Raw genomic sequence first — 25,313 nt, forward strand, 5'->3', positions numbered from 1 at the left:
CGGTGTTTGAGCAACATGAAGATAATTAACCAAGGTGCCATGCAGGAGACAGGGTCCCGGTGTCCACACGAGGTCTGGTACACTGGCCTGGACCCCCAGAAGTCCACCATCGTGCTAGGATGGGCTCCTGGCACTAGGGGGCAGCATGGTCCTCTAGCTGTCTGGGTGAGTCCTGAGGACACCTGCCGCGGGGCTGGGGAACCTGACCCCGGCCTGCCCGACGGCTGGGGCCGCCCACCGCCAGAGGTCACGTGTCACTGTCCCAGTTCAGCTCTGAGCACCTGCTTCCGGAGAGGGGTGTCCTGGTGGGCAAGGAGGAATGAGAGCCAGAAGCAGGCTCCTGGAGGCAGCCTGGGTGCCCCCCTTGCAGCCGGGGTGTGGGCAGCCTCAGCCTGTCCACTGCCTTGCACAGGAGGGACTGTGGAGCCGGGGGCTCCCGTTCAAGCCACAGGCTGTTTCCTCTTCCAGTCTAAAGCCTGTCAGGAGTGGCCTGTGAGCCATCACGGCCAGCCCCGGCATTGTGCAGACCTTGCACTGTGAGCAGAGTAGCCCGCTGACTCTGCCTTGGGGCCCTCCTGCCCTGCCCTGAGGCCCAGAAACTGCGTGTCCCATCCTGGGCCCTGGGCAGGAGGTTTGCCAATGCACCTCAGGGATGCAGGGGGTGAGTGGGAGGGCCAAGGTGCATGTGGGGTCCTGGTCCTGGCTGCTCACAGCAGCTGCACGTGGCCGGTCAGCTGCCCACGGAGTGGAGAGTGGGCACCCACAGCAGCTTTGGTTTTTGCCTTTTAGTTTTTGTTCTCAAAGAATTGCCACATGCGAGGAAGGAAGAGATCACGATCGCCGCGGCATGCGGCTCCGTACCTCGTTTCATCACAGGAAGTGGTGTGACAGCAGGGGACAGGGCCCGTGTGTTCGGACCATTTCCACGGCCTCTGTCGCCTTTGCCTGAGGTGCCTCCACATCCACATCCACACCCATGAGCTGCTGCCTTTCGCTCTGGAGGACGTGATGGTCCAACTCTGCCCTCTGGCCTGGGACTGCCGGTGGGAGCACAGGTTCCCAGGCTGCCGTCTCAGGGAGCTTGTCCAGAAAGCAGCTGCGGAGCCACATGGTTCAGCGGCAGGCGGTCTGGGTCGGCAGGTGACAGGGACCCAGCGGAGGAGCCCGGGTGCCAGGCCAGAGCCCCACCCCCCCACCCCACCCCCCAGCAGGAAGAGGCACCCGGGCGCTGCGTGGGTAGCTCTTTGTTGCGCAAGAAGTCTGCGCCCCCAGCCCCCTGCCACGCCCCCGACAGAGCATGTCCACGCCACTGCCCGGCCAGCAGCCCCCTGGGCCAGGCCCCCTTGGGCTTCCTCACCTGCGCAGAGCAGAGGGCGACCTTCCAGGGAGGGGCTCAGATGGTCTGTGTGCCGCCCCTTCCCTTAATTCGATCCGCATCTGGGAAGCTTGTTCTCCTGCCGGACACCAGGCGCTGTTCAGGAGCCCGCAGGAGCCCAGGAGTAGACGCGGGAAATCCGCGGGGCGAGGCGCCCCTCCCCGGCGGGTGTCCAAGCACCGCCCCTCCTGGCGTCGGAGGGGCCGATAGGCTGCGGGCCGGGGGCTGGTCTCCGGGGCGGGGCGGCGGGGCCAGACCTCTACCCCGCGCGGAGCCGCCTCTGCCTGCGCGGCGTCGGTAGACCCTGGACCCCGGACCCCAGACCTCGGGCCCCGTGCGCGCCCCCTGTTCTTGGCCCCGACCCCAGTGTACGCCCCAGTGTACGCCCCGGCCATGCACCGCCTGGGGTTCCCGCTGCTCGCCCTGTGTCTGCTAGGTGAGTGCTGCGGGGAGGGACCGCCCTCCGGGGCGCCCGTGGGTCCCCTGGCCTAACGCACCCTGCCGAGCTCCGGGTCAGTCTCCGGGGTCGGTCGCGCCGAGGGGAGCCCTCACCGGGAAGGCCCAGGGTGGCAGACAGAAACTTCAAAAGGGAACTGGGGGGAGAAGCCACCTGGGGCGCTTCCCCAGCGCTGGTCCCTCTGGGGACTCACAGGGCACTGGGGAGAACCGCGCCTCTCCCCATCCACCTGGAGCCTTGGGATGACTGCCCACGCCTACCCAGGTCCCCCGGCCTGGCAGGGAACCTGGAGCTGAGGGTGGGCGCTGGGGGAGGAGGCCGGGAGGAGGTCATCTGGCCACTTGGGACACACACACACACACACCCCGCCGCTCTGGGGAGCTTTCTGGGCAGAATTCCGTGGTGGCCCAGACCCCAGCCTGGGGGGCCTCTGCTCGGAGCCTCTCTGCGGGTGCTCTGCTAGATGAGGGTCTCATCCACTGACGCTCTAGGACTGAAGAACCTTGCCGGGTGGCCGCTCTCTGGGCCTCACCCCACTCCCAGGGCCGTTTGTCGTTGGGTCCCTGGCAGCTGCTGGATCTGGGCTGGGACAGGCAGACCTATCCCCCACCCAGGCCTGTGCGCCCAGAGACCCGAGGGAGGGGCTGCAAGGGGACGGGAGATCAGGTCAGGTCTAGGTCAGCCCGGTGGGCTCCACCCAGGGCTCCGAATCCCTGGTGCTCACACTCTCTGGTGACCCCCCAGGGGAGGTGGTGCAGGCCCACCACCGGCCGGCTGACCCCCTTCTCCCCCACAGTGGCAGCCCCCAGCACCCCACTGCCCCACGTGGAGCAGTACGAGGTGGTGTGGCCCCGACGCCTGCCAGCACCCCGTGCCCGCCGAGCTCTGCCCTCCCACCTGGTAAGTCTGGGCGGGGAAGCCGGCCTGGGGGCCCCCCACGGGCTCCCCGGAGCCTGTCCTGTCTGTAGCTCCGAGTGTGCCCACTGCGGCCGGCAGGGCTGTCTCTGCCCGCACTTCCTCCACCCCCAGCCTCCACTCCCGGCATCCTGCCTCCGCCTGCCCCCGGCGGGTGGGGCGAGCTGAGTGGCTTCTGCTGAGTAGGGGCCCCTGGGGCGGCTCTGGCTGACTTTCAGCAGCCCTGATGGCTCAGGGCACGTCACAGTTTCACTCACTGGCAAGATAAGTCTGATCCCTTTCAGGCCGGAGGGGATGGCTCATCTGGGGCGTGTCGCCAGCCGGGTTTGTGGTGACTGTGATGACGCACCTTCAAGGGGCATTTGGAGCTGGGCTGGGGTTTCCCAAGGAAGGCTGCCTGGAGGCATTCCTGAAATCCCTGTGGGACCGCCTGTCCTGACCTTAGTATCTGGAGAAAGCCTTCTAGAGGTCGGCAGGCTGGAGACCCTCCCCTGGGGTGCTGGGTCATGAGCCCCCATCTCTGCTACCTTGGATCTAAGGGCTGCCGGTCAGGGCCCTGTCTCCCCATCCCCCTGCTTCCTGGGAAAGGGGATCCTAGTCATTTCGTGTGTGGACAGATGGGGAAATTGAGATCTAGAGCTCCAACCTGCCCAGCCCCAGCTTCCTAATACTAGCCTGACACTGAATGACCCCCAAGGTCCTCTGAGGGGGCTTTCAGATTTCAGGGTGCCCTGGCCTTGACTGCACCCCCAGCCCAGCCCCAGCACGCCAAGGTTGGAGGCGTGTGTGCCCTGGGTTAGGGCCCCTCACCCTGGACCCCTCCCTGTCCCCTGGTTCAGGACCTGTACCCTGAGAGCGTGAGCTACATCCTTGGGACCCAGGGGCACAACTTCACCCTGCACTTGAGGAAGAACAGGTAAGTGGAGGCCCGGCCACTCTGCCAGGCCAGAGGCGGCTTTAGTGGGGGGCAGGCGGACCCTGGGAACCACAGTGGCTCTTTTCCAGGGACCTGGTGGGCTCGGGCTACACGGAGACCTACAGGGCTGCCAATGGCTCCCAGGTGGTGGAGCAGCGACAGAGGCAGGTAGGACCCAGGACAGCCCTGGAGAGGCCAGCGGCCAGCGGAGCCAGGGAGGGGGGGGCAGAGCCGCAGGCCCCTCATGCCTCCCCGCCCCTGCAGGGTCACTGCTTCTACCAAGGCCACGTTCAAGGACACCAGCACTCAGCTGCCAGCCTCAGCACGTGTTTGGGCCTCAGGTGCGGGTCGCAGACCTGGGGGGGGGGGGCGGAGGTGTCAGCTGTCCCGCACTTGCTCCAGAGAAGTCGTCGGAGGCCGAGAAGAGAGGGGCTCGGGGTGACGATCTTCCCACACGGGGACTGTGGCCTGTTAGAAGTCACAGATTCCCCGGGCTGTGGGGCTCCCCTCAGGCCCTGCAGCCTGTTCCGAATACCCCCCCACCCCTCCCCTGCCCTGCAGATGGGGCTGTCTGCAGCAGCAGCCCTGCCCCCACCCGCCGTCCTCCCCGATGTGTCCGTGGGGGGCGGGGGTGCACTAATTCAGAACCGCCTGGCTTCCCTCTGCCCTCAGGGGCTTTTTCCGGGCTGGCTCGGATGTCCACGTGATCGAGCCCCTGGACAGGGCTGGTGAAGAGGGGCGGCACGCGCTATACCGGGCGGAGCATCTGCAGCAGAAGCTTGGGACCTGTGGGGTCAGCGACACCAGCTTGGAGCAGGCCTTGGGGCCTCGGACCTTGGCAGCCTTCAGGCCCCGGGTGAGCAGGGGAGCCCGGACCAGCTGCATCACCCCCGTCCCCTGGGACTGCATCCCCCAGACCTGCCCTGTGCCCGGCCAGGGGTCCCCATGGCCAGTGGGCCTGGCTCTGCCAGTGGCTACTGAGACCGCTCCTTGGCCTGAGCTGGAACCTCCTGGGTGGCACCCTCAGTCCGAGCAGGGGCCTGGGTACTAGCTCTAAGACCTCGGGAGAGGGTCAGAGTGTGAAAACTGGGCCCGGGCCAGGACTGTGGCCGGGGTGGCTGACCACCGCCTTGTGCCCCCAGATCGGGCTGCTGCCCCGAGACACCCGCTATGTGGAGCTGTATGTGGTCACGGACAGCGCAGAGGTAGTGAGGCGGAGCGCGGGGGCAGGGCTGGGGCTGGCTGGTGGGCCACGTCCTCTGAGGGCCTGCCGTCCTGCAGTTCCAACGGCTAGGGAGCAGAGCAGCGGTGCGCAGCCGGGTGATGGAGGTGGTGAACCACGTGGACAAGGTGGGTAGAAATCTCAGTGGTCGAGGGGACAGGGCCAGCAGGAGCGGGGCTGTGTCTGCCCCTGTGTCCGCCCTCACTGTCCCCGAGCCTGACCTGGGGCCCCCCGCGTTCCCAGCTTTATCAGGAGCTCAATTTCCGTGTGGTCCTGGTGGGCCTGGAGATGTGGAACCAAGGGGACGAGATTCAGGTGAGCTCGAACCCCGACACCACGCTGGACGACTTCCTGCAGTGGCGGAAGCAGAACCTGGTGGGAAGGCACCCGCACGACAACGTGCAGCTCATCACGTATGTGGGCGCCGGGCACGGGGCCCTGCAGCGGGGGGCTGCGTGGGAGCGCTGGGGCGCGTGGGAGGGAGGCCGTTTCGGGGCATCCACCTTCGCCCACTGCTCTTGTTCCCAGCGGGGTTGAGTTCACCGGGACCACCGTGGGACTGGCCAAGGTGTCGACCATGTGCTCCCAGGACTCGGGGGCTGTGAACCAGGTTTGCTGGCCTCTGGACGGGGAGCCCTGAGGACTAGGTCCACATGCTTGTCCCCACGCTGTCCCCATGGGTTGGAACGCCTGGGGCCGCCACCCCTGGAGGGTGCAGGGATGCTTTCAGAAGTGTTACTGGTGGGACGGGGTGTGGCTTTAGCTGGCGTGGCCTCTCCCGGTAGGACCACAACCTAGAGAACCCTGTCGGTGTCGCATCCACCATGGCCCACGAGATGGGCCACAACCTGGGCATGGACCATGACGAGAACGTCCAGGGCTGTTACTGCCCCGTGCCACGGGAGGGTGGCGGCTGCATCATGGCGGCCAGCATAGGGTGAGGCCAGGGGCTGCCTGGGGAGCGGGGTGTCCTAGGTGACCCTGCACCCTGACCGAGGCTCCGTCCTGCGCCCCCAGCTCCAAGTTCCCCAGGATGTTCAGCCAGTGCAGCCGCGCCGACCTGGAGATGTTCGTGGAGGAGCCTCACACAGCCTGCCTGGTCAACGCCCCGGACCCCAGCCGGATAGTGGGCAACCCTGTGTGCGGGAACCAGTTTGTGGAGCGCGGAGAGCAGTGTGACTGTGGCCCGCCCCAGGTACAGGCCAGACGCCCACCGCCCTCTGCCCTCATGGACGCCCATTCGTGACCCACCAGCCACCCCGTGTGCCGTGGCCACAGAGCAGAACGCTTCTGCTCTGTGAGCCCCGAGGGGCCTCTAGGGAGGGGCCAGGGTCTGTGCTGGAGCCCACTCCTACTTCTGCCCTTCAGACCTGTCAGAACCCCTGCTGCAACGCCACCACCTGCCAGCTGGCTGCGGGGGCCCGTTGTGCCCAAGGGGCCTGCTGCCAGGACTGCAGGGTGAGTCCTGGGCCCCCAGGCCAGTTGGTGGGAAGGGGTCCCAAGGAGATGGCTTACAGAGCACATGAGCTCTGCTCTGCTGGGCAGGTGACGCCTGCCGGTGAGCTGTGCCGTCCCCCAAAGGATGCGTGTGACCTTGAGGAGTACTGTGATGGTCAGCAGCCAGTGTGCCCGGAGGACGTCTTCCAAGAGAACGGCACACCCTGCCCAGGGGGCTACTGCTACAATGGGGTCTGTCCTGCGCTGGCCCAGAGGTGCCAGGACCTGTGGGGGCCAGGTGAGGCATGTGCACTCTGGCTATGTGTTCACAGGCTTGCGGGGCGTTGCGGGGCCCAAGCCAGAGGACTGACCCCTTCCTGGCCCCCCGCAGGCTCACATGTTGCTGAGGAAACATGCTACACCTATAGCATCTCCCCAGGCTGCCAGGGCAGGCCCGCGCAGGGTTCCAGCAGGTGAGTGGTCATCTGTGGCCTGATTCCCCCGGGTCGCGGGCCACAGGATGTCCCTGGAAGTGGGACCGCCCAAGAGGGTCTTCTGCACAAAGGAGTCTCGGGTCTGAGTCAGAGGGTTCTCCAGGGGGTCCACCCTGCCCTCCAGCACCCCCAGGCCTGAGCATCTGTCTGCCCTCATGGGAGGGAGAGTGTGTCGCTGTCACTGGGGGTGGGGGAGGTGCCCACCAGAGGGCCCTACGGCCCATCCGAGGGCTGGGGCCCTGTTTCCTGCAGCTCCCCAGGTCCTCCTGAGGGAGGGCCCGCAGGCATCAGGCAGGAGACCCAGCAGAGCTGGTTGCACGGCTTCTTTGTCCATAGGGTTGACACGTGCGGCACCCTATACTGTGAGGGCGGACGGAAGCCGCTGGAGCGGAGTTCCTGTACCCTCACCTTGCGCACGGGCACTTGCCAGGCTCTTGCCCTGGAGGGAGGCGCCGCGTATGAGCCGGTGCCGGAAGGCACCAAGTGCGGCGAGGAGAGGGTGAGCGCCCGCGCCCGTCTGCTGCAGGGTCGACCACGGGCGGCAGCTGGCAGGGGCTTCCGAGGGCTGTGGCCCAGACGTGAGCCTGGACGCGCCCCATGTGGCGGTCCTAGACATGTGTCCCACGGAGGCGAGCCCACGCAGTCCCAGGGCTGTGCACACCGGGTCCTGTGTGGGCTCAGTCGAGGCACTGCCGGTGGACGGGAGGTGCTCAAGCAGCCAGTCCTCCGCTCACGGGGTGTGAAGACCATTCTGTTCTGCAAGCCCACACCTCCCTGGGCGTGGGGGACGCCAGCCCTCTGGCCCCGGTGGCCGCTGTGGCCCGGCTGGCCTGGGTGTGACGGCCCCGGCCTGCCTCCCCCAGGGCTCCCGATCAGGCCGAGGGTCTGCGTCAGCTGGTGTTAGAAGTGGGGACACGGCTCCAGGCAGTGTTCTAGAACGTCTGCCTGAGGACATGCCCTCTGCCCTCCAGGTTTGCTGGAAAGGAGTCTGCCGGCACCTGCACGTTTACAGATCCATAAACTGCTCTGCCCAGTGCAACAACCACGGGGTATGTGAGCCCATGGGGCGTCCCGCCACGCTTCCTCTGGGGCTGAAGGAGACCCGTAGGCCGCGCTCGAGATGAGCTCAGGCCCAGCAGGGGACGCTGCCGGAGGCTGGTGGGATCTGGGTGTCCCTTGTGAACACCGAGGCCCGGGGCAGTGGTGCCGTGGACGCATGGGCTGGGGCTAGGCAGACCCGAAAGCTCTCCGCTGTCAGTAACGTGTGTCACGATGTAGGGACAGCCAGCCGCTGAGAGCTTGAAACACCAGGGCTCTGGGTGCTCCCTTCTGACCCCAGTCTCAGGGAGGTTTGGGGGCGTGCCCCAAGGACAGCCCACAGGAAGCCGCCAGACGAGCTCACCTTGCCAGCCGCACGTCTGATGGGCGAGGCGGCAGACAGGTATAGGGTGGCCTGGTCCTCACCCCCAGTCACCCTCAGGTGTGCAACCACAAGGGAGCGTGCCGCTGCCACCCGGGCTGGGCCCCGCCCAACTGCACAGAGCTGCTGCCCCACGTGCACACAGGTAGGCCCGGCGACCCCGGGGCTTTCGTGCCTGCATGGCCTGATAGGGTCCCCTGCAGGTCCGGTCCTTCCTCAGACCACCTGGGCTGGGCCGAGAGGGCCACCACGTGCCCTAAGGTCCTTCAGGCATTGTCAACGATGCAGGTATGCGGCCTCAGCCCGGCTCTCTGACCCCACGGCTGCCACCTGGGCTCCCCGTGAGATAGGCAAGAGGCGTGTCCTAGAGGGAGAGCACAGTCGTGGTGACAGGACGCCAGCCAGTTTGCTGGGTCCTCGGCCACCTTCTGAGTGCGGGAGTCTGAGGGCCCCCCACGCCCACAAGCATCTTCTCCAGTAGCCCTGTGCCCATGGCCACCAACAGCAGCATGGCCCCCTGAGCCTGGCCAGACCCTGCTCACGTCACTGTGGCCAGGAGCCAGTCACCACCAGGCCCTCCAGCCTCTGCTCTGAGAGCCCACAGGGCTGGTGTAACAGACTCACTCTCAGTGCTGAGGCTGCTCACGTGGGCCCTGGGCTCCTGGGTCTCCGCCTGAGAAAACACTCCCCTCCTTGGTCCTGGGGCCCTCACTGCCCTATTGACACCTGGTCTCCTGCACCCCCACAGGGTCCAGGAGCCTCCTGGTGGGCCTGCTGGCATCTGTGGTGCTGCTGGTGGCTCTCCTGGCAGGTGTGGTCTTCTACCAAAAGGCCTGGAACCGAGGCTCTTGGAGGTGAGCGTGCTCTGGGGTTGCAAGAAGCACTTCCCGTGCATACACGATTAGGAAACGTCTTGCTGCTGTTTGAGGAAGAGGAACAGCCCTCCGCACAGAGAGCTTGGGGCCTCTGCCTCTTGAAGACGGGGCAGGTGACAGGCGAGGCCAACAGGTGGGGGGTGGTAATCCCAGACAGAGCCCCTCCATCCCCACCCTGATCAGTGCCAGAGCACTTGGGAGAATATGGGCTTTGCCCATCGTGGGCAGCTGCCCACGGAGTTGCCATGGGACCTCACCCCATCTTGCTGGTTGCAGGACACACCCAGGAGCCCGATTCCCTGGGCCAGACCCCAAGGCCAGGACACACTGACCAGTCTTGCTTTCTCCCCAGGAGCTCAGTGCCCAAGACTACCAAGGGGCTCTCCAACCCCCTGTTCCATGAGGGGCCCAGTGTGCCAGCCAAGCGTGGGGCTCCAGCCACCATCACCCACCCCAGCCAGCTCACCAGGCCCATGGCCTCCAGGATGACCCCTAAGCAGCCGCCCCGTGCTGTAAGCAGTGCATCCCACCACCCCTGGGCCATCCCCAATCCCTCCCAGCAGGGCTTGGAGCTGCCCCGCAGAGGCAGAAGCAGGCTTCAGGGTGGACAGTCTGAGAACCCGCATGAGCCAGTGACAGACCAGACCTGGGACTTGGACGTGAGGCTCTCGGCCTCTGCAGGGTGGACAGAGAGGTGTTAAGGCCCAGATGCCCTCTGTTCCTGCCCAGCATCTCTGGGCCCCTCCACAAGACTGGCAAAGGGGAGGGTGGGAGTTGCACCTGGGCTCAGCCTCGGGGACCCGTGGGGCAGGGCAGAGCCCTCCATGTGCACTTGACTCTCCCTCCTCTGGGAGGGGTGGGAACCTCGGGTTCTGGGCTGGGACCTCCAAAGGCTGGCTCCCTGGACATAGCCTCCCTGTGAGCCCCAGGCTCCCCGCCCTGTTCCCTGCAGCCTCCAGTCACCATGTCCAACCCACCCTTCACCATTCCTGTGTACACACGGCTGCCCCCAGACCAGGTGAGCGGCCAGGACGTCTGGGAGCACCAAGTGGGTCCTGGGCGAGGAGTGCAGGGGCTGGGGGCTGGATTTGGTGAGCTGGGGACCCCAGGGCAGCAGCCCCTACACTCGGGAGGCTGATGGCCCAGCCCCGAGAGGATGTTTACTAAACCCAGGGGGCTGAGGGGCCCTGACTGCTGCTCCTCCCTCCCACCAGCTCAGACCTCCTCCTCCTGCCAAGCGCCTCCCTGAGCTGAAGCCCAAGCAGGTGAGAAGCCTCCGCCCTTCTGGAGACCTCTCCAGCTGCACACGTGCCCTTCCCTGGCTGCCGGGCGCCTCCCAGCCAGACCCTGTGGTGTCCTTGGCTTCCTTGTGGAGCTCAAGTCTAGAGATGCTCTGAGATGCGTGGGGGACGGCTCCTTCCGCTGTGGTCCCTCACGGTCTGCAGTGTCCATCCGGACACCCCGCCAGGAGCCACCGTTACTGTGGTGTTTGCTTCATGGAAATTCTCTTGTTTAACTTTTTGAACTAATATTAAATTTACAGCAAAGCTGCAAAAATAGCCTGGGGGGGGGGTTGAAAGGAAAAATGGACAAAGGGGCAGAAATGGATCCAGCCAGGAGCGGCTGCAGGGGAGCTGCGCACACCAAGGGTCTTCCCTTGGAGGGGCGTGGCCGTGCCCACGCTGGGCCTTCCCTTCCTCCACCCAGACCCTGGGGGCACCTGCCCTGCCTGCCTAGAGGAAGCGGAACTGTAAACAGATGCCAACTTTAGTGGTGAATTCTCAGCATTTGAACTTCCAAAGACCCACATTCTGGCCATTTAAGAGCCTTTTTTGGGAAATGCTGAGGTGGGGTGGGGTGGGCTGGGGTGGGGACGTTGACGGAGAAGGCCAGAGTGCAGCTGATGGGCCCAGCAGGGGGTTCTGCCCCAGCCCGGGGGAGGGGGGGGGGAGTCGGGAGCAGAGCCAATGCTGGGAAAGATGGGGCCTTGGGTGGTGTCCAGAGTTCGCTGTCTGTCCCCCAGGGTGTGAAGCCGACCTTCCCACCTCCGATGCCTCCAGTCAAGCCTGGGGCGGGAAGAGCCACCCCCGGACCCGTGCAGGTGAGCCTGTCTCCCCCAGGGCGCTGGGCAGCAGGGTGGGCGGTCTCCCTGGCTGGCTGGGGCACTGCCCCGGGGTCACTGTCCACCGGGTTTGTCTCACACCCACTTGCCCCTGTCGGGACTTCCCGAGCCGCCCCTGCTGCCCGTGCGTCTGTTCCTCCTGTCAGTCAGGGGGCCAGGGTGGGGTCGCGGGGCTTAGGCCGGTGGCGGTGGCCGCCGGGTGTGGGCCGCGGTGACCTACGCACGAGGAAGCGTGAGTCATCGGGGCCCTCGGGCCGCGGTTCAGCTCCGGTTCTCCTTCCTCCTCCCAGGGCGCCGCGGGTGCGAAGGCGGCTCTGAGGCCCCCGGTGCAGTGGAGGTGACGCGGGGCTGCGGGCGTCGGCCCCGGTGGGGACGGCGGTGCCCTCCCCGCGGGGTTCGGGTCGGCCCGGCCCCCGCCCCCGCCCCCGGGGACCCGTCCGGCCCGAGGAGCGCGCGCAGAGGAGCCACGGCCGGCCGCCCCCCTCCCGGGACCCCCCCGCGCCCCCCTCCCGGAACACCCCCCCCCCCCCGGCGTCCCGCACCCCGAGGGGCCCCCGCGCCCGCAGCGGGGCCGGAGCTGCCGTGAAGTGTTTTCGTACCAGGTCACCGACCGGTCTGCACGGTCGGGACCGTCATTAAACCGACGTAGCACCGTGTGCGCGACCGTGGGCGGCGCTGGTCTCGACCCGCGAGCGGCCGGTTAACGCGCGGCGGCGCCGCCCCCCGCCCGCCCCCCGGCCTCGCGGCCCCTCCCCCGCCGGAAGTCCACCGCCCCTTCCGGCCGCCGCGGCCCTGCGCTGCCCCTCGGCGCCCTCCGCGGCCTCCGCGCCTGGCCGGACGGGCCTCCCTCCGCCGCCCCAAGCGCCGCCGGGCCCGGGACTCGGCGACGGCGGCGGAGCGGGGCGGGCGGGGAGACGCCGGGGACTGGCGGGCCGCGGAGGTGCAGGCGCCCTTGGGGGCACCGGGGCGGGGTGGGGGCCGCGGGGCGCGCGCTCCCTGCACGTGCGGGAGACCCGGGGCGGGGCGGGGCGTGAGGCTCCTCGCGCGGCCCCGCCGACCCCAGCCGCGCCGCCGAGGGGGGGGGGGCTGCAGCCTGACCCCTGGGGCCGCTCGCCCAGGACAGGGCCGGCCCCCGCCTGGGCGCCGCCGCCTCGGGGGTCCTGGGACGCTGACGTGTCGGAGGCCATCAGGCGGGGCCGACCTTGCGCCCCGGCCCGCGGCCGTGCGGGCGGAGACCGGGCACCAGCCCACCGCGGCTGCTGGGCGCGCACGCCTGCGCCGCGGACCCGGAGCTGGGCCGGCGCGTTCTCGGCAGCCTGGCCTCCCCCTTCCCGCCCCCTGTTCTCCGCGGGCGACCCTCCCCCTCTGGGCCTCTGGACCACGGTTCTCAGGCCGCTTCCCTGACGGTCTCTTCGGCGTCTGTGTCCCTGTCCACTGGACTCCCCTCATTCCGCCAAGAGGACAGCGCGGTCAACTTAAGACCAGCCCCACCAGGTCATCAGTCCTGCCCTCGGACCGCACCTCCTGCTCGCTGACTCCCCAGCAATTTCGGGCGGCGGGCTCGGCTCCAGGCCCTCGCCTTCATGGGGCTGACCGGCTGTAGTGGGAAGCGTCCGTCGTGATGGGCGATAGAAGCACGAGGACCCTAAGTGACAGCAGAACGAGGACTGGGTGACCCAGGGGTGCTGCAGTGGGGAGCAGGGTCCCTGCGCCACTGAAGCTGGGCAGGGGGGTAGCTCAAGTGCTGGGGGCCGGGAAGCCCTGGTCAGGCCCGCTCTGAGCCTGAGGGGATACAGGAGGGACTGTGGGGTTGACACCTGGGCAAGTTCTCGTAGGATAGAGAACCAAGAGGGAGAAGGGGACTTGGGGGGAGGTGGAGGCAGGAGGGCTGCTGCTCCGCCCCAGGGGTGGGAGGGGTAGGCTCCGGGGGTGGTGAAAGTCCCCATTGCCAGGCGGGGAGCCTGCGGGACTTTATAGCCAAAAGGTGAGCTCTCCCTCGGAGGTCCAGGTTGGGACAGGCCTGGCCTGAAGGCACAGGGCACTGAGCACTCTGGCCCCGGATGGCACTGCCGGGGACAGGACGGTTGCGGGGTTTCTGTGGGTGCAGGGCGAGAAGGCCCACGAGCCCCAGCCTGTCCTCCAAGGAAAGCCAGACCCACCTCCTGGCCCCACAAAGCTGCTGCTCTGAGGATCACCCTCACGTCCTTTGCAGGAAAGTCTTTCACAAGGTGCATTTGAGATGGAAATCCAAAGGGTAGTGGCCAGCACGCTCAGGGCCATCAAGCCCATCTTGTGTGCCCCGAAGGGAAGGGTGAGGGACGGCCCTGCACGGCCAGCCCTGCTCACAGCAGCCGTATTTGTTGGGGTCCTTGTTGTGTGGCCTCCACCCTGCTGTGTTGGTGGTGCTGGGATGTGGCCCGCTTATCGGGCTTATAATAGCACGGGTGATGAGGGCCCTGCCCACCCACAACCCGGGTGCAGACTGTGAAACTCCAGCCCTGGCCCTTTCCCGGCCTGACCCACCGGCCCCGGGGCAGTGAACACTCCTGTGCCCAGGCCAGCCCGGGGCCATGCTCGCTCCTCTCCAGCCCTCTCCCACTCGCCTGCGTGCCTAGAAACAGGGAGGTATGTCGGCCACAGGCCAATGAGCAGCACCTCCTGGGCTGGCCCTCACTGTTCAGCCTTTCAAGCCTTGGCAGGACCCAGGACCATCCAGTGCTAATGCAGACCCCAGGCAGAGCTCCCTAGCCTGGCACACAGTCGTGCCCAGTCCCTGGGTTGGGGAACTGAGCCCCATCGCAGCCCCCTCGGGCCTCCCACAGAGGGCAGTGTCAGACGAGGCCTGTGGCGCTCTTGACTTCACCCCTCCCAGAAAGACCAGTCCTTGCTCTGAGGGGGCGGCCAGGGATGTCCCGTCCAAAGCCACCCAGGCTGCAGCTTCCCGAGTGGGAGCCCGTGGCCCTGTCCACGGTCCACACGGGCCTTTCAGAGGCCTCCAGGGCTGTGCTGTGGGTGGATGTCAGGGCGGCGGCTGCGTGGTGCCTCCTCCACCCACACCCCGTGCTGCTGAGGGGGCCCAGCCTCTCCTCTGAGCTGCTGCGTCTGCTCACCTCACAGACCCTCCAGCGCGAAGACCCTTCGGAGTCAGAAGACTCCAGAGAAGGGCGCCTGGGTGGCTCCGTGGGTTGGGCCGCTGCCTTCGGCTTGGGCCGTGATCTCAGGGTCCTGGGATCGAGTCCCGCATCGGGCTCTCTCTCTCTCTCTGACTGCCTCTCTCTCCGTCTACTTGTGATCTCTCTATCAAATAAATAAATAAAATCTTTAAAAAAAAAAAAAAAAAAGACTCCAGAGAAGACGGGCCACTGTGTGTGCACAGGGAGGGCCCCTGACTCCTGACCTCAGTTGTTCTCCCCACACACCCCCGTGTTAAAGGCCAGGTGTTTGCCTTTCAGTCAGGACGCAGCCCGTGGGTCACGGGAGCGCCTCGAGGCAGAAGACAGTCAACGTGCAGCGACCTGGGGACCCCTCGATGCCCAGATGCCCCCCAGGAAGCAGATGGGTTGCATTCCTTTCTAGGAAGCTGGGCCTGGTGTGGCAGTGGCCGGGGCAGGCAAGGTCCCTGACCAGGGAGCACCATATTTAGTTTGGCTACTTAGCAAACCCCTTAACTGTGGAACATTCCAAGCAAGCCTGGAAACAGCAGAGTATGATGGGCTTACCGTCCCCTGTGACTCACCACCACGCAGCCTTGGCCATTCCTAAACCTCAGGCACATGGGGACTATGGACAGTCACAGGTGCCACCATCCAGAGGCCCACAGGCTGGGGGCTCAGCAAAAAACACCCCCCCCCCCGCCAGGGCACACACCAGGTTCCACGGGGGCACAGCTGTGCCTCTGCTCTTTCACTAAGGGTCTCCCGTGCTCCTGGGTTCAGGAAGAGCTCAAGTCCCTGAGTGCCTTCCCCCATGTCCACCCGCACCCCCACCCCCAGGGGAGCGCAGGCCACAGGTTTGGACCTGAGACCGTGCAGGGAGCTGCAAAGAATTGTGAAAACAGCCTGGTTCCCTAGCCGATACCCAAATTTTGATGAGCTGTTTTCCTGAGGAAGCAGGAAAGTGAGATCATCCTGTGGTTGGGATTTGCAGAGAGGAAGTGATAAGCAGCCTCGGGGCTGAGGTTACTGTCAGGCCCTCGCCAGTGGCGCTGGTCCTTGAGCCAGCAAAGTGCTTCATAACCGTTTGACTTCTCCAAACCGGGCGGGGAGCCCCGCCGCGTCTGCTATTTGAGTGCGGCGGCCGTGATGGTCACCAGTGGGAGATCCTCCCCGGGAGAAGAGAGACTTGCAGGGGAACGTGGGGGAACTCCTTGGTTCTGCCTGTTGGTGGAGCAGCTGCGTCGGGTCTGGGAGGGAGGCTGTGGGTCAGCGGGGTCGGGCGGTAGGAAAGTCCCCCCGCGGCGGATGGTGCTAGCTCTGCGTGTGGCCCCGGGTCCTCAGCTTGTGCCTGGGGACCGAGCATGGGGCCAGTGGCAGGAGGTAGGCACGTGCCAGGTCCCGCTGGCCCGTGCTGCCCGGGGCTCACGGAGGGGGTGTGTCTGCTGCGTCGCTGGCTCAACACCTCGACCTGGGAGCTGTCTGTCCATGGCGGGGCGAGGGCTGTGGCACCACCTCCTCCCGACAGCACCGCGTGCCTGGGAGCAGACACGCCTTTGCTCACTGCTGGGGTGAGCCTGGGTCTATGCTTCCAGGAAGGGGAGGTTTGTGATGTGCCCAGGAGCACCCACAGCCCGGCGGCTTGGGGGGTGGGGCCTGGCCGTTCCTCCCACGCAGACATCAGCATGGGGACGTTTTCTTGGCGGCTAACTTTTAGAAGAAAACTGCGCATGCTGCCCAAATGCCATGCGTGCATCCAGTCACCCGGCGTGTCCACAGGCAGGCCCCCAAACCTGCCAGAGGCTGCGTGAAGTCCCGGCGACGGAGACAGCCAGCATCTCCCGAAACCTCCCTCCCCGACTCTCTTCCTGCTGCAAGGACCCCCGGGGGGGTGTGGAGCTCAATTCTGACAGAGCCTTTCCCTGGGGCCCCACTTGAGGGCTTTTGACCGAAGCACCAGCCACGTGGCCCTCGCAGGGGTCTAGCTGGACACGCAGCCAGGGGTTGACCCTGCCCGGCCCCGCGCAGGTGGACAGGGCGCTGCCTCTCAGACACGTGTCGTCCTGCAGATTTCACAGATGAAGGTGGTCTGGCTGGCGCTCCTGGTGAGGCTGAAGGACCAGCAGATCAGAGAGCTGACGAGACCCAGTGACCGAGAGTGGCCGCGGAGAAAGGATCCAGCGAGAGGCCCGGGACACACCCCTCCCAAGGCCCCTAGACCTAGAACTTGAGGCTGCACGGAGCGCCCCCAGACCGGGCGTTCTGCACGTGGCCGCGCAGTGTTCAGCCGTGCAGAGCGGACATCGGTGTCCCAGTGCTCGGGGCCTCGGCGCGTGGGTGTTCAGGAGGCCGGAGCCGCTCGCCCACCACAGAGACCCGTCTGCGTGCGTAGACTCTGGTCCTGCTCCCTTGAGCCCCTGTGCTGCGTTGTGGTCATTGAGTCCGTGAACACAGAAAGTTCCTGTCTATGTAGACTGTTGCATTGGGGCAGTGGTGGTTGGGGGGCCAGCCACGCCCTTCATCAGCCACACAGGTCCTGTGCAGGATTCTGTGGAAACAGTGCCCTGGGAGGTGTGTCCCTGGGGTCACTCCACTGTGTGTGAAGGGAGCACGTGAGGAAGGGAAGGGCCATCGGGGCACGTGCATGGGGGCTGGCCGCCGGCCCTGCGTGGTCCTGGGTGCCCGCAGTGATCCCACAGGATGGCTTGGGGCCTCCTCTTGGCTCTGGAGACGTAGGACCTGGCGTTGCCATGGCCTCCTCTCTGCTGGCTAGGCCCCTTTCAGTCCACGGGGAGTCCCCCGTCCCTGGGTTGGGGACTTCAGGCCAGTACGCTGGTGTGGCAGGATGGCCTGAGACACTGTGGCTGCCCTGCAGCGTCCAGACACACCCCGGAGTTTTGGTTCTGCTCTCGCTGGGCCTGGGAGGGGCGGTCTGGGAGGTGGTCTACACCTCTCTCTCGAGGAGCCACCGGGTCTGTGGGGGGTCTGTGGAAATCGGGAGGACAAAGGGCACGTGCTTGTTCCTGGTGTCGGGAGCCCGCCCAGCCCCGGGGCCAGACCTGAGCAGACACCTGTGCTCTCCTGAGGCTGCTTGGCCTTGCAGAAATAGGAAGCTGCCCCGCGCGTGCGCACGTGTGTGTGTGTGTGTGTGTGTGTCCGTGCCAACCTGAGTGCAGGGTCATGCCACCAGCCCCCCGGTGGAGGTGACCCTGAGGGCTGGGTTTTGGGGTAGAGACAGAGGATGGAGCTTGGGGATTGTGGCCCGGGGAGTGATGGTGCCTGGAGACAGGGGCCACTTCCAAACGCAGGCCCGGCTTGCTGACCAGCAGGCCCACGGCATCCTCTTTGGGGAGGGAGGACGGGGAGGGCTGGGGGGACAGGCAGGGAGAGGGGTGTGAGCCCCACCCTGCGTGAAGGGACAGCTTGGTTTTGTGCCCCCAGCACAGGCTGGAATGAGCAGCAGCCCTTGGTGGGTGTCTGGGATTCGGGAGGAGACGGGGCCCATCAGACCCCATCTCTGGAGGGCCTGATTCAAGGGCCTGAAGACCCCTCTGACCAGCCCAGCTCCTGGAGGGACACTCCCCTCACCCCTGCCCTGGACAGCAGACCCGGTGGTTAGGTTAATGCGCAGTGGGTTCTGAGTTCTTGGCAGTGGGCAGAGCCATCGCAGCTGTCCCCACCCCCGGGGCAGTGATGGGGAAACCACCAAGCCACACCCCATAGGGGGCAGGACCGTGGGCTGGCACTCGCCCCTCCAGGCTCTGTAAAGGAAGCCCCACCCCAGCAAAGACCCCAAAACTGAAATCCCAATGATGGTTTCTTGGGGGTCTCCCTCTGGCCCAGCAGCACCCATGACCTTGGGTGGCCGACCTTGGGTGGCCAAAGTGTCACAGGACTTAGCTTCTGTGGGGCTGGGGACTGAGAGCCAAGCCTGGGTGCTGGCCAGGGTACTTCACATGGGACCCCCAGGTCAGGAGGTGGGGTGGGGTTGGAGCCCCCTGCAGAGATAAGGCTACGAGGGCCCCCTCAGGCCCTCCCCAGGGTGTTTGCATCTTGGGGTGCCACTCAGAAAAGGCTGGGGGTGCAGGTCTTGGAGGGCATGGTGTGTGCAGAGTTGGGGTTCCCTTGGGGCTAGGATGAAGTTGACAAGTGAGCCATGGGGGTGCTGCTGTGGGCCCTCCCCACCTCATTCTGTTTCCCTGGGCCCCTAGGGTAGCCTCATGGCCAGGCTGGCACAATCTCAGGCCCAAGTGGCTTCTGGATCCTTCTCCAGGAAGGCGGGGCACCAGCATAGTGCCACAAACTCGGAGGGTTTTCATCCTGGGTCTAGGGGCCCCCACCTCAGGTCACGGGGGCTCTCCAGGGGACCACCGACCCCTGCGCTCTCAGGACTCGGGTTCTCCTAGAACCTGGGGTGCAGCTGAGGGTGTGACGCCTCTCACGCCCTCCTCAGGGGCTCCCGCCAGTGGTCAGCAGGTTGGAAGGTGCGGTGCTCTGCACGCTCTGCACGGAGTGTGGGCTCGGGTGCCCCTCTCTCCCGGCCCCCGCCCCAGGAGGCAGATGTGGAAGAGTTGCCTCAGTGCCCGGTACTCATGGGGGCTCACGGTGGCTCACGGTGGTGGCGAGCTGGCTGCTGGCCAGGCCTCCTCCGGGAGGAAGCGGGAGGGACCCCAGCCAGTAACCCTACAAGGGACTTAGCCTGGGGTAAGTTTAGGACAAAATCAGAAGCCAGGCCAGCCCCGGCCTGCCGCGGCTCTTCCTCCAGGTCACGTCTAACTTTCTGTGGAAGCAGAGGACGGGCAGGTACAGGCCGGCAGACCTCAGCTCCTGCCCGTGACGTCTGTGCGCGGAAAGTGCTAGAAGCAAGTGAGTGCCTGCGGAAGGGCTTCCGTGTGACACACACCTTCACTCCTGTGTCCGAGATGGAGGCGGAGCACCGAGGGCCGACGGCGGGTCTGAGCGCAGACGCGCCGGCGGCTTCCCCGTCGGGGCCGAGGCCTTCCTCGCACAGCCTCGAGGCTCTGGGAGGCCCCGAGCAGCCCCGCGGACACGCTCCCGGCCGTGCGGGCGCCCGTGTTCCCGCACACGCAGCCCCTGCGCTCCGACCCGGGTTTCTGGCCGCTCAAATCCGTTGCGCGCGCCGCGTCAGCGACCTCGGGCTGTCCCCGAGCCGCGCGCAGGGGGCAGCATCCTCCCGCCTGCCCCGGCCCGACCGCAGGCGGTGGACGCGGGGAGCCCGTTCGGTGCGCGTTAGTTCGTCTCCTCGACGTGGTCAGGGGAGCCCTGGGAGGCACGGAGGTGTCGATGCGGACGCGGACTGGACCCCGCGGCCCAGGAACGCTGCGCGCCCGCGGCCTCGCCGCGCCTGCCGCCCCGCCCGCCCCCGCCCCCGCCCAGGGTCAGCCAAGATCTGGGGCGCCTCGGCCTCGAAAGCCCACTTCCTCGTTTGTAAAAGGAGGAAGCGAAGGTGGCAGGGGCGGGGCGGGCGGGGCCTCACTCCCAGCGCCCCCACCCCACCCCTGGGGGCCTGTGCGGGGGAGGGGGGGACCCCATGTGGCCTGTGCAGGAATCACGCTTTCTTGACTCCAAAATGGGCAACACGCCGCCGGGGCTTGTAAACACTGCTGCTTTGGACCTGAGTGACCAGCAGGCCGGCTTCCCCGTTCCCTTCCCGCCCCAAAGGCCTGGGGATTCCCACCTCAGCCGGAAACCTGTGAGGTCGCCGCCGCGGGATGGGGGCCTGGGGGAGCGGGCGGTGGGCCTGACCGCGAGGCCCAGCTTGGTCCGCGCTCCACGGGTAGCCCCGGCCTGCCCAGTGCCCCATCCTGCCGCAGAGTCTATGCTTTCATGAATTTTGAAACAACGGATCCAACTTTGTAGTTTTGCACCCACTTTTCCATTCCCAGTTGTGTTTTCCGGGGAGGGCCAGAGTCTGGGGAAGTACTGCGTGGGTCTGAGCTGGACACACCTGGGGGGGCAGAAATCTCACGGCCCCACAAGCTCCTGATGGCTTCCGTTCAGGCAAAAAAGTCATTTCACGCGGCGTGTGGTGCCAGGGGCAGTGGCTGGAAGCGAGGGAGGAAGACCCTCTCTCTGCGGGTTTCAGCCCCCAAGCACTCCTAGAGCAGAGAGACGGCATCTCCACACTCCTGGCAGGGCCGAGGGAGGGAACCACAGGCAGGGTAGGTGTGGGGTACCAACCAGAAATGGGGCAGGGGTGGAGAAATAAGAACAGGGCCTTGTAGAGGGGTGTAGTCAAGGAAGAAGAAATGACCGGAAGAAAATGAGGTTGATGGTTCAGGAACTGCAGCAGGTACAAAGGCCCTGGGGCAAAGAGCCAGGGTCAGAGGGCTCTTGTCCTATGGCCTGCGGGCTAGTGGGTTGCGACTTGGGGAGACTTTGCCCTGAGAAAGGTGGGAGCCATTGGCAGGTGCTGGGCAAGCCAGGGGCTCAGCATTCTATCAGGGCCTTGTGAGCCCAGTGGGTTGGGGCCTGTGGACAGGGAGGCCCCCCAGACAAGCCTGGTGGGCGAAACCCTGGAGACAGCCCCAGAGGTCTGAGAAGTCCTGCTCTTTGGAGGTGGAGCCAGCAGGACTGGCGGTGAAGGAAACCTTGTAACAAACGTCTTCAGCGTCACTGATGAAACACGGCCAGAATTCCAGAAAACAGGGAAAGGGAGGCTTTTGCTAAAAGTGCCGTCCATAAAACCGTTCCCAGGCAGAATGTAAACCCCAAGGTCCAGGCCTCCCGTGGGGCTCAGACACTGTGTGAGCTGCTTCGGTTGCACTCCTGGGCTGGGGACAGTTGGTATCAGCTTCGGGTTTGTGCGAAGGGTTCCTTCACAGCTTAGGACTTTGCATATCTTTTTGCAGGGTTAAATATTTTGTAACTTTATTTTTTTTTTTAAGAGAGAGGGAGGGGCAGGGGGAGAGGCAGAGGGAGAGGGAGAAGCAGGCTCCCCGCTAAGGAGGGACCCCTGACGTGGGGCTCGATCTGGGGACCCTGAGAGCATGACCTGAGCCGAAGGACTGAGCCACCCAGGTGCCCCTATTTTGTAGCTCAACATTTTTTAAGGGAAAAAACACTCAAGATTGCACAGAAGGTGTGAAAACGTGAACTGATGTTCTGTTGGACATCCTGCTTTTGTAAAACTTTAGAAATTTACTTAAAATACAAAATTTAGGGGCGCCTGGGGGGCTCAGTGGGTTAAAGCCTCTGCCTTCGGCTCAGGTCATGATCTCAGGGTCCTGGGATCGAGCCCCACATCGGGCTCTCTGCTTGGCGGGGAGCCTGCTTCCCCCTCTCTCTCTCTGCCTGCCTCTCTGCCTACTTGTGATCTCTGTCTGTCAAATAAATAAATAAAATAACAAAGTTTAGATCAAAGCTTGAATGCGCGGACGGGGAGTGGAGCCGCCGGGGACTACTCAGGAGGAGAACTCGCGGGGCGGCGAGCCTCCTGAGCCCGTTGTCCTCCGTGCGGGGTGCCTGCAGACCGCCCCAGGCCTGGGAATCGCCCCATGGCAGGGCCCCCCAAGGAGGTGAAGGGGTGCCTGGGAGCGAGGCTGGTCGGAAACCAGTGCAGGGACCAGTGATGGCTTCTGGGCCATGCACGGTCATCTCTTCTCCATTTCGCTCTCCATTTCCACAGTAACAGGGTCTGTCAATGGGAAGACATGGAAAATGCTGGTTCTTCCCAGTTTAAGGGGCAGATGCAGAGATCTGATCCCCTGCCTCCGGGCCCCACCTGACCAGGAAACACAGAACCTGGGTGGGGGGCGCTGCCCTCCTGCAGGGTGGCCCTGCCCCAGGGGAGGGGTGTGGACGGTCCAGGCCCTTCTGCCTACTCCCGCCCCCCGGTGGCAGGGGGAGGGAACGGCAGGTCCGAGTTGGGGAGCAGCGGCTGTGGGGATCAGGGCGGAGGTTGTGGCCATGGCCTGGCTGTGTCAGACCCACCCCTCGACTCCTGACCCTGCTGGGCGTGGTGCCAGCTTGCCCACCCTGCCCCCTGTGTGCGGCCCATGCTGGGCAGCTGGTTGGTGGGTGTTGAGCCCTCGGGGCTCCCAGAGGAAAGCCCACCCTTCCAGGCTTGGCCCCAGGAGTGACAAAGCAGGGCCGAGGGCTGGGATTCAGTGGGTCTCTCCTCAAAGACCACGACCACGCCTGCCTCCCACTCCTGGGACCTGGGGGGGCCAGTGTCTCAGGAAGGGCCCACCCTCCCCGCACATCGCCCCGAACCTTCCGATTCTCCCAGACCCCTTCTGCCCAGTGTCCTGGTTGGCCCCAGCCCGTCACTCTGTCTTCACTGTGTCCTCACTCCCCCGTGGGGAAGAAAGCAGGGGCTCTGCTCACACGCATTTCCAGGCCCGGAGGCCTCTGACCCCGTCCGTCCCCAACGCGCCCTTCACCAGCTTTCCCCACTCAGGGGCCCGGCCCCAGCGCTGCTCACGTTTACTCGCAGACACACTCCGGGTGCACACATGTGTGCAAGCCCACGTTCGGTCCCCCGGGCACCCTCCTCGGCTCCCCCTGCCCGTGGTCCCCCGCCCTGACCGCCGGGACTGGTCCTCTTCTCCGGGAGCCAGAATGGCACAGAGCCACAGGTCACGGAACTCCTCGCCCTGTGGCCTTCAGCCCTGCAGCCAGGACAGGCTGGCCCCAGCCCAGCCCCTTCTCCAGATCCAGGGTCCACTCAGCCTCCCCAGCTCCCACCCAGGGCAGGGGGCACCCTCCAGCTCCCACCGGCCCAGCGAGGCAGTTTCTCTGTTTATAAGGAGAGTGGGAAGGGGGCCTCCCGAGGAGGGCCTGGAGCAGGGACACTTGTTTCCGACCCAGCCTGGCCCATGTCCCTGGACGCTAGGCTCACCTTGCCAACCCGGGCCTCGGTTTCCCCCTCAACAAAGTGAGGCCAAGGCCCAGGGCCCCACACGCCCAGCTAGAGCTGACGGATGCAGGGACTGGCAGTCTGGCTCGCAGCATTCCCAGTTCCTAACTGGCCCGCAGACTCCTGCCAACGGGCCTGCACTACCCTTGGGCATCCCGAACCAGAGCCTGAGGAAGGGGGTCTCTCGGCAGGGCAGCTGGCCCGGGACTCAGAAGGCCCTGAAGGAATGGCAGTGGCCATTAGATGGGACGCTGGAAGGTGACAGGCCCCTCCCTACACCTGCGGGGCAGAGCCCTCTCCTCCGTGAGAACGAGACCCCAGGCTGCCAGGTCATGTTTGGTGGTAACTGAGCCGGGCTTAGGGTGAGTAGCCGGGGACAGGGGCTGAGCTGGGTGTCTAGACCCCAGGCGACTGGGTGGGAGAGGCGTGGGCCAAGTGTGTGCGGGCGAGACAGGAGCGTGAGTGTGGAGTGAGTGTGCACACGCACGTGCTTGTGTGAATGTGTGTGCACGTCTGTGGGACAAGCCCAAAGACCCAGGCTCCGGGCTAGGAGCTCGGAGGGGCTCCCAAGGGCTGGAGGCTGGAGGCTGCCTGGTCAGCAGTCCTAACAAAGGGCCACAGTTCCTCTGGGGGTGGGGGTTGGGGGTGGTCCTGGAAAGGCCAAGGGTGCCCTGGGAGGGGTTTGTGCACAGCGGCCTTGGAGGGCAGAGGAAAGATCCCGTGGCCGGGCCAGTGTTCTGATACGGTATGGGAGGGAGGCACAGGACACGGCCTTGAAACCCTGACGCAGAGAGAGGCAGGGCCTCCCGAGCCAGGCCTAACCCTTTGCCTCCCGCTCCCATCCGTTCCCAGAGGCCCGTCTGTCCTCCTGCACAGCCTTTGGGCACAGCCCCTCCTGGCCCGACCTGGAGCACATGTCCCGGGGACCTGGCACCCACACATGGCACCCCATGGGTGCCCAGAGCCACAGGACCTTCCGACTGAGGTTCCTCGGGGAAGCCCCAGGAGCGCAGGGATCTCTGCCTCTCCCAGCCCAGTGCGGAGGATGGAGGCCCAGACTGACTTCCTGTTAGTCCACTGCCTCAGCCCTGGTCCAGGTCATAGACGAGGGTGTCCGGACCCCAGATTTAGCAAATCGAAATTCAGGACACCCAGCTCAATTCCAAGCCAGATCAATGAGCAGTTTCTGTTGTGACTCTGACCTCTGCTCCCCACACCTCTGTGAAAGGATGTCCTCACTCTAGTCTGTTAGGGACCAAGGCCCTCAGTCCTCTGGGTAGGCACCCGGGGGTGGGCACATAACCTTTCATGTCTCCAGAGGGCTTGACCATGTCCAGCACATCCTTTGACAGGTGGGGAAACTGAGGCCAAGAGAGGCAGCCATGCAGTGGTGCTGTGACGAACCCTGATCTAGGCCTCGGCAGCTCCTCTGTGGAGGGCGGTCGACCCTGCCTGACCGGGACAGAGAGAGCCTGCGGAGCCTAGCCCAGAACTGCCATGAATCCAAGACAGCACAGGGCAGGCTGGGGGCTGCTGGCAGGCTGGGGTGAGGGTAGGCAAGACTGGAAGCTCTGTATCCGACAGACCAGTGGGGTACCCTCTCTGGGAACAGACAGGGAGAATCCAGCTAGAGTTAGCCGCAGGCTACCTTCTGGGGGTTGGAGAGTTAACAGCAGGCTACCTTCTGGGGGTTGGGAGCCCCCAGAGCTGAGCAGACAGCTGTGGGAGAGCCCCTCCCCACCCGGAATAGAGCACAGGGAGGGAGCGAGTCGTCTTGAAGGCCACCCCTTATCGCCCAGCAGCTCAGAGCCAAGCACTGCCAGGGCCAACAAAGGTATTTTCTGTCTCGTAGGCAAGGGAGGGCCAGGCCTAGGGCATTTGGAGCTGTAGGGGCTGCTCTTGGGGTCCACGGAGCCCAACGTTTAATTGGACCTGGCAGGGGGTTCCTGCCCCAGGTGACAGGGACCAAGGGACAGTGCCCAGGCCTACACGGACTCTGAGGGGCTGGCCAACAGGAAGGCTTCCTGGGGGTGAGGTCTGTCTAAAG

At 65.5% G+C, this 25,313-nt stretch overlaps 2 protein-coding genes across 6 annotated transcripts; one reads left to right on the forward strand and one right to left on the reverse strand.

Annotated features, from left to right (window-relative positions):
- Nucleotides 1-5: 5 nt before the first annotated feature.
- LOC101673693 lies at nucleotides 6-3,592 on the reverse strand. Of its 2 annotated transcripts, XM_045068880.1 has the most exons (3): nucleotides 2,730-3,592; nucleotides 1,358-1,454; nucleotides 6-1,096 (listed from the first exon to the last, which is right to left on the reverse strand). In XM_045068880.1, the coding sequence occupies exons 1-3, from the start codon at nucleotides 2,875-2,877 to the stop codon at nucleotides 871-873; spliced, it is 471 nt and encodes a 156-aa protein (XP_044924815.1). In that variant the 5' UTR covers nucleotides 2,878-3,592; the 3' UTR covers nucleotides 6-870. The 2 variants fall into 2 exon arrangements, with proteins under 2 accessions (XP_044924815.1, XP_004781947.1); XM_004781890.3 differs by lacking the exon at nucleotides 2,730-3,592 and having other exon boundaries at nucleotides 1,358-1,770.
- On the forward strand, nucleotides 1,681-11,889 carry ADAM8 (ADAM metallopeptidase domain 8). 4 transcript variants are annotated; one of them, XM_013050671.2, is made up of 24 exons: nucleotides 1,681-1,811; nucleotides 2,629-2,732; nucleotides 3,587-3,663; nucleotides 3,753-3,831; nucleotides 3,928-4,004; nucleotides 4,336-4,519; nucleotides 4,806-4,868; nucleotides 4,945-5,013; nucleotides 5,129-5,298; nucleotides 5,414-5,495; nucleotides 5,671-5,822; nucleotides 5,903-6,080; nucleotides 6,254-6,343; nucleotides 6,431-6,620; nucleotides 6,714-6,795; nucleotides 7,153-7,315; nucleotides 7,788-7,865; nucleotides 8,297-8,381; nucleotides 8,985-9,090; nucleotides 9,464-9,623; nucleotides 10,064-10,129; nucleotides 10,326-10,376; nucleotides 11,135-11,212; nucleotides 11,524-11,889. In XM_013050671.2, the coding sequence occupies exons 1-24, from the start codon at nucleotides 1,769-1,771 to the stop codon at nucleotides 11,572-11,574; spliced, it is 2,478 nt and encodes an 825-aa protein (XP_012906125.2). In that variant the 5' UTR covers nucleotides 1,681-1,768; the 3' UTR covers nucleotides 11,575-11,889. The 4 variants fall into 4 exon arrangements, 2 of the variants coding, with proteins under 2 accessions (XP_012906125.2, XP_044924814.1); XM_045068879.1 differs by lacking the exon at nucleotides 10,064-10,129; XR_006603206.1 differs by lacking the exons at nucleotides 8,297-8,381; nucleotides 10,064-10,129; nucleotides 11,524-11,889 and having other exon boundaries at nucleotides 11,135-11,191.
- Nucleotides 11,890-25,313: the final 13,424 nt, after the last annotated feature.

This window comes from Mustela putorius, unplaced genomic scaffold, assembly GCF_011764305.1.
Source record: "Mustela putorius furo isolate JIRA1106 unplaced genomic scaffold, ASM1176430v1.1 tig00003909_pilon_pilon_pilon, whole genome shotgun sequence".
Taxonomy (NCBI): Eukaryota; Metazoa; Chordata; class Mammalia; order Carnivora; family Mustelidae; genus Mustela; species Mustela putorius.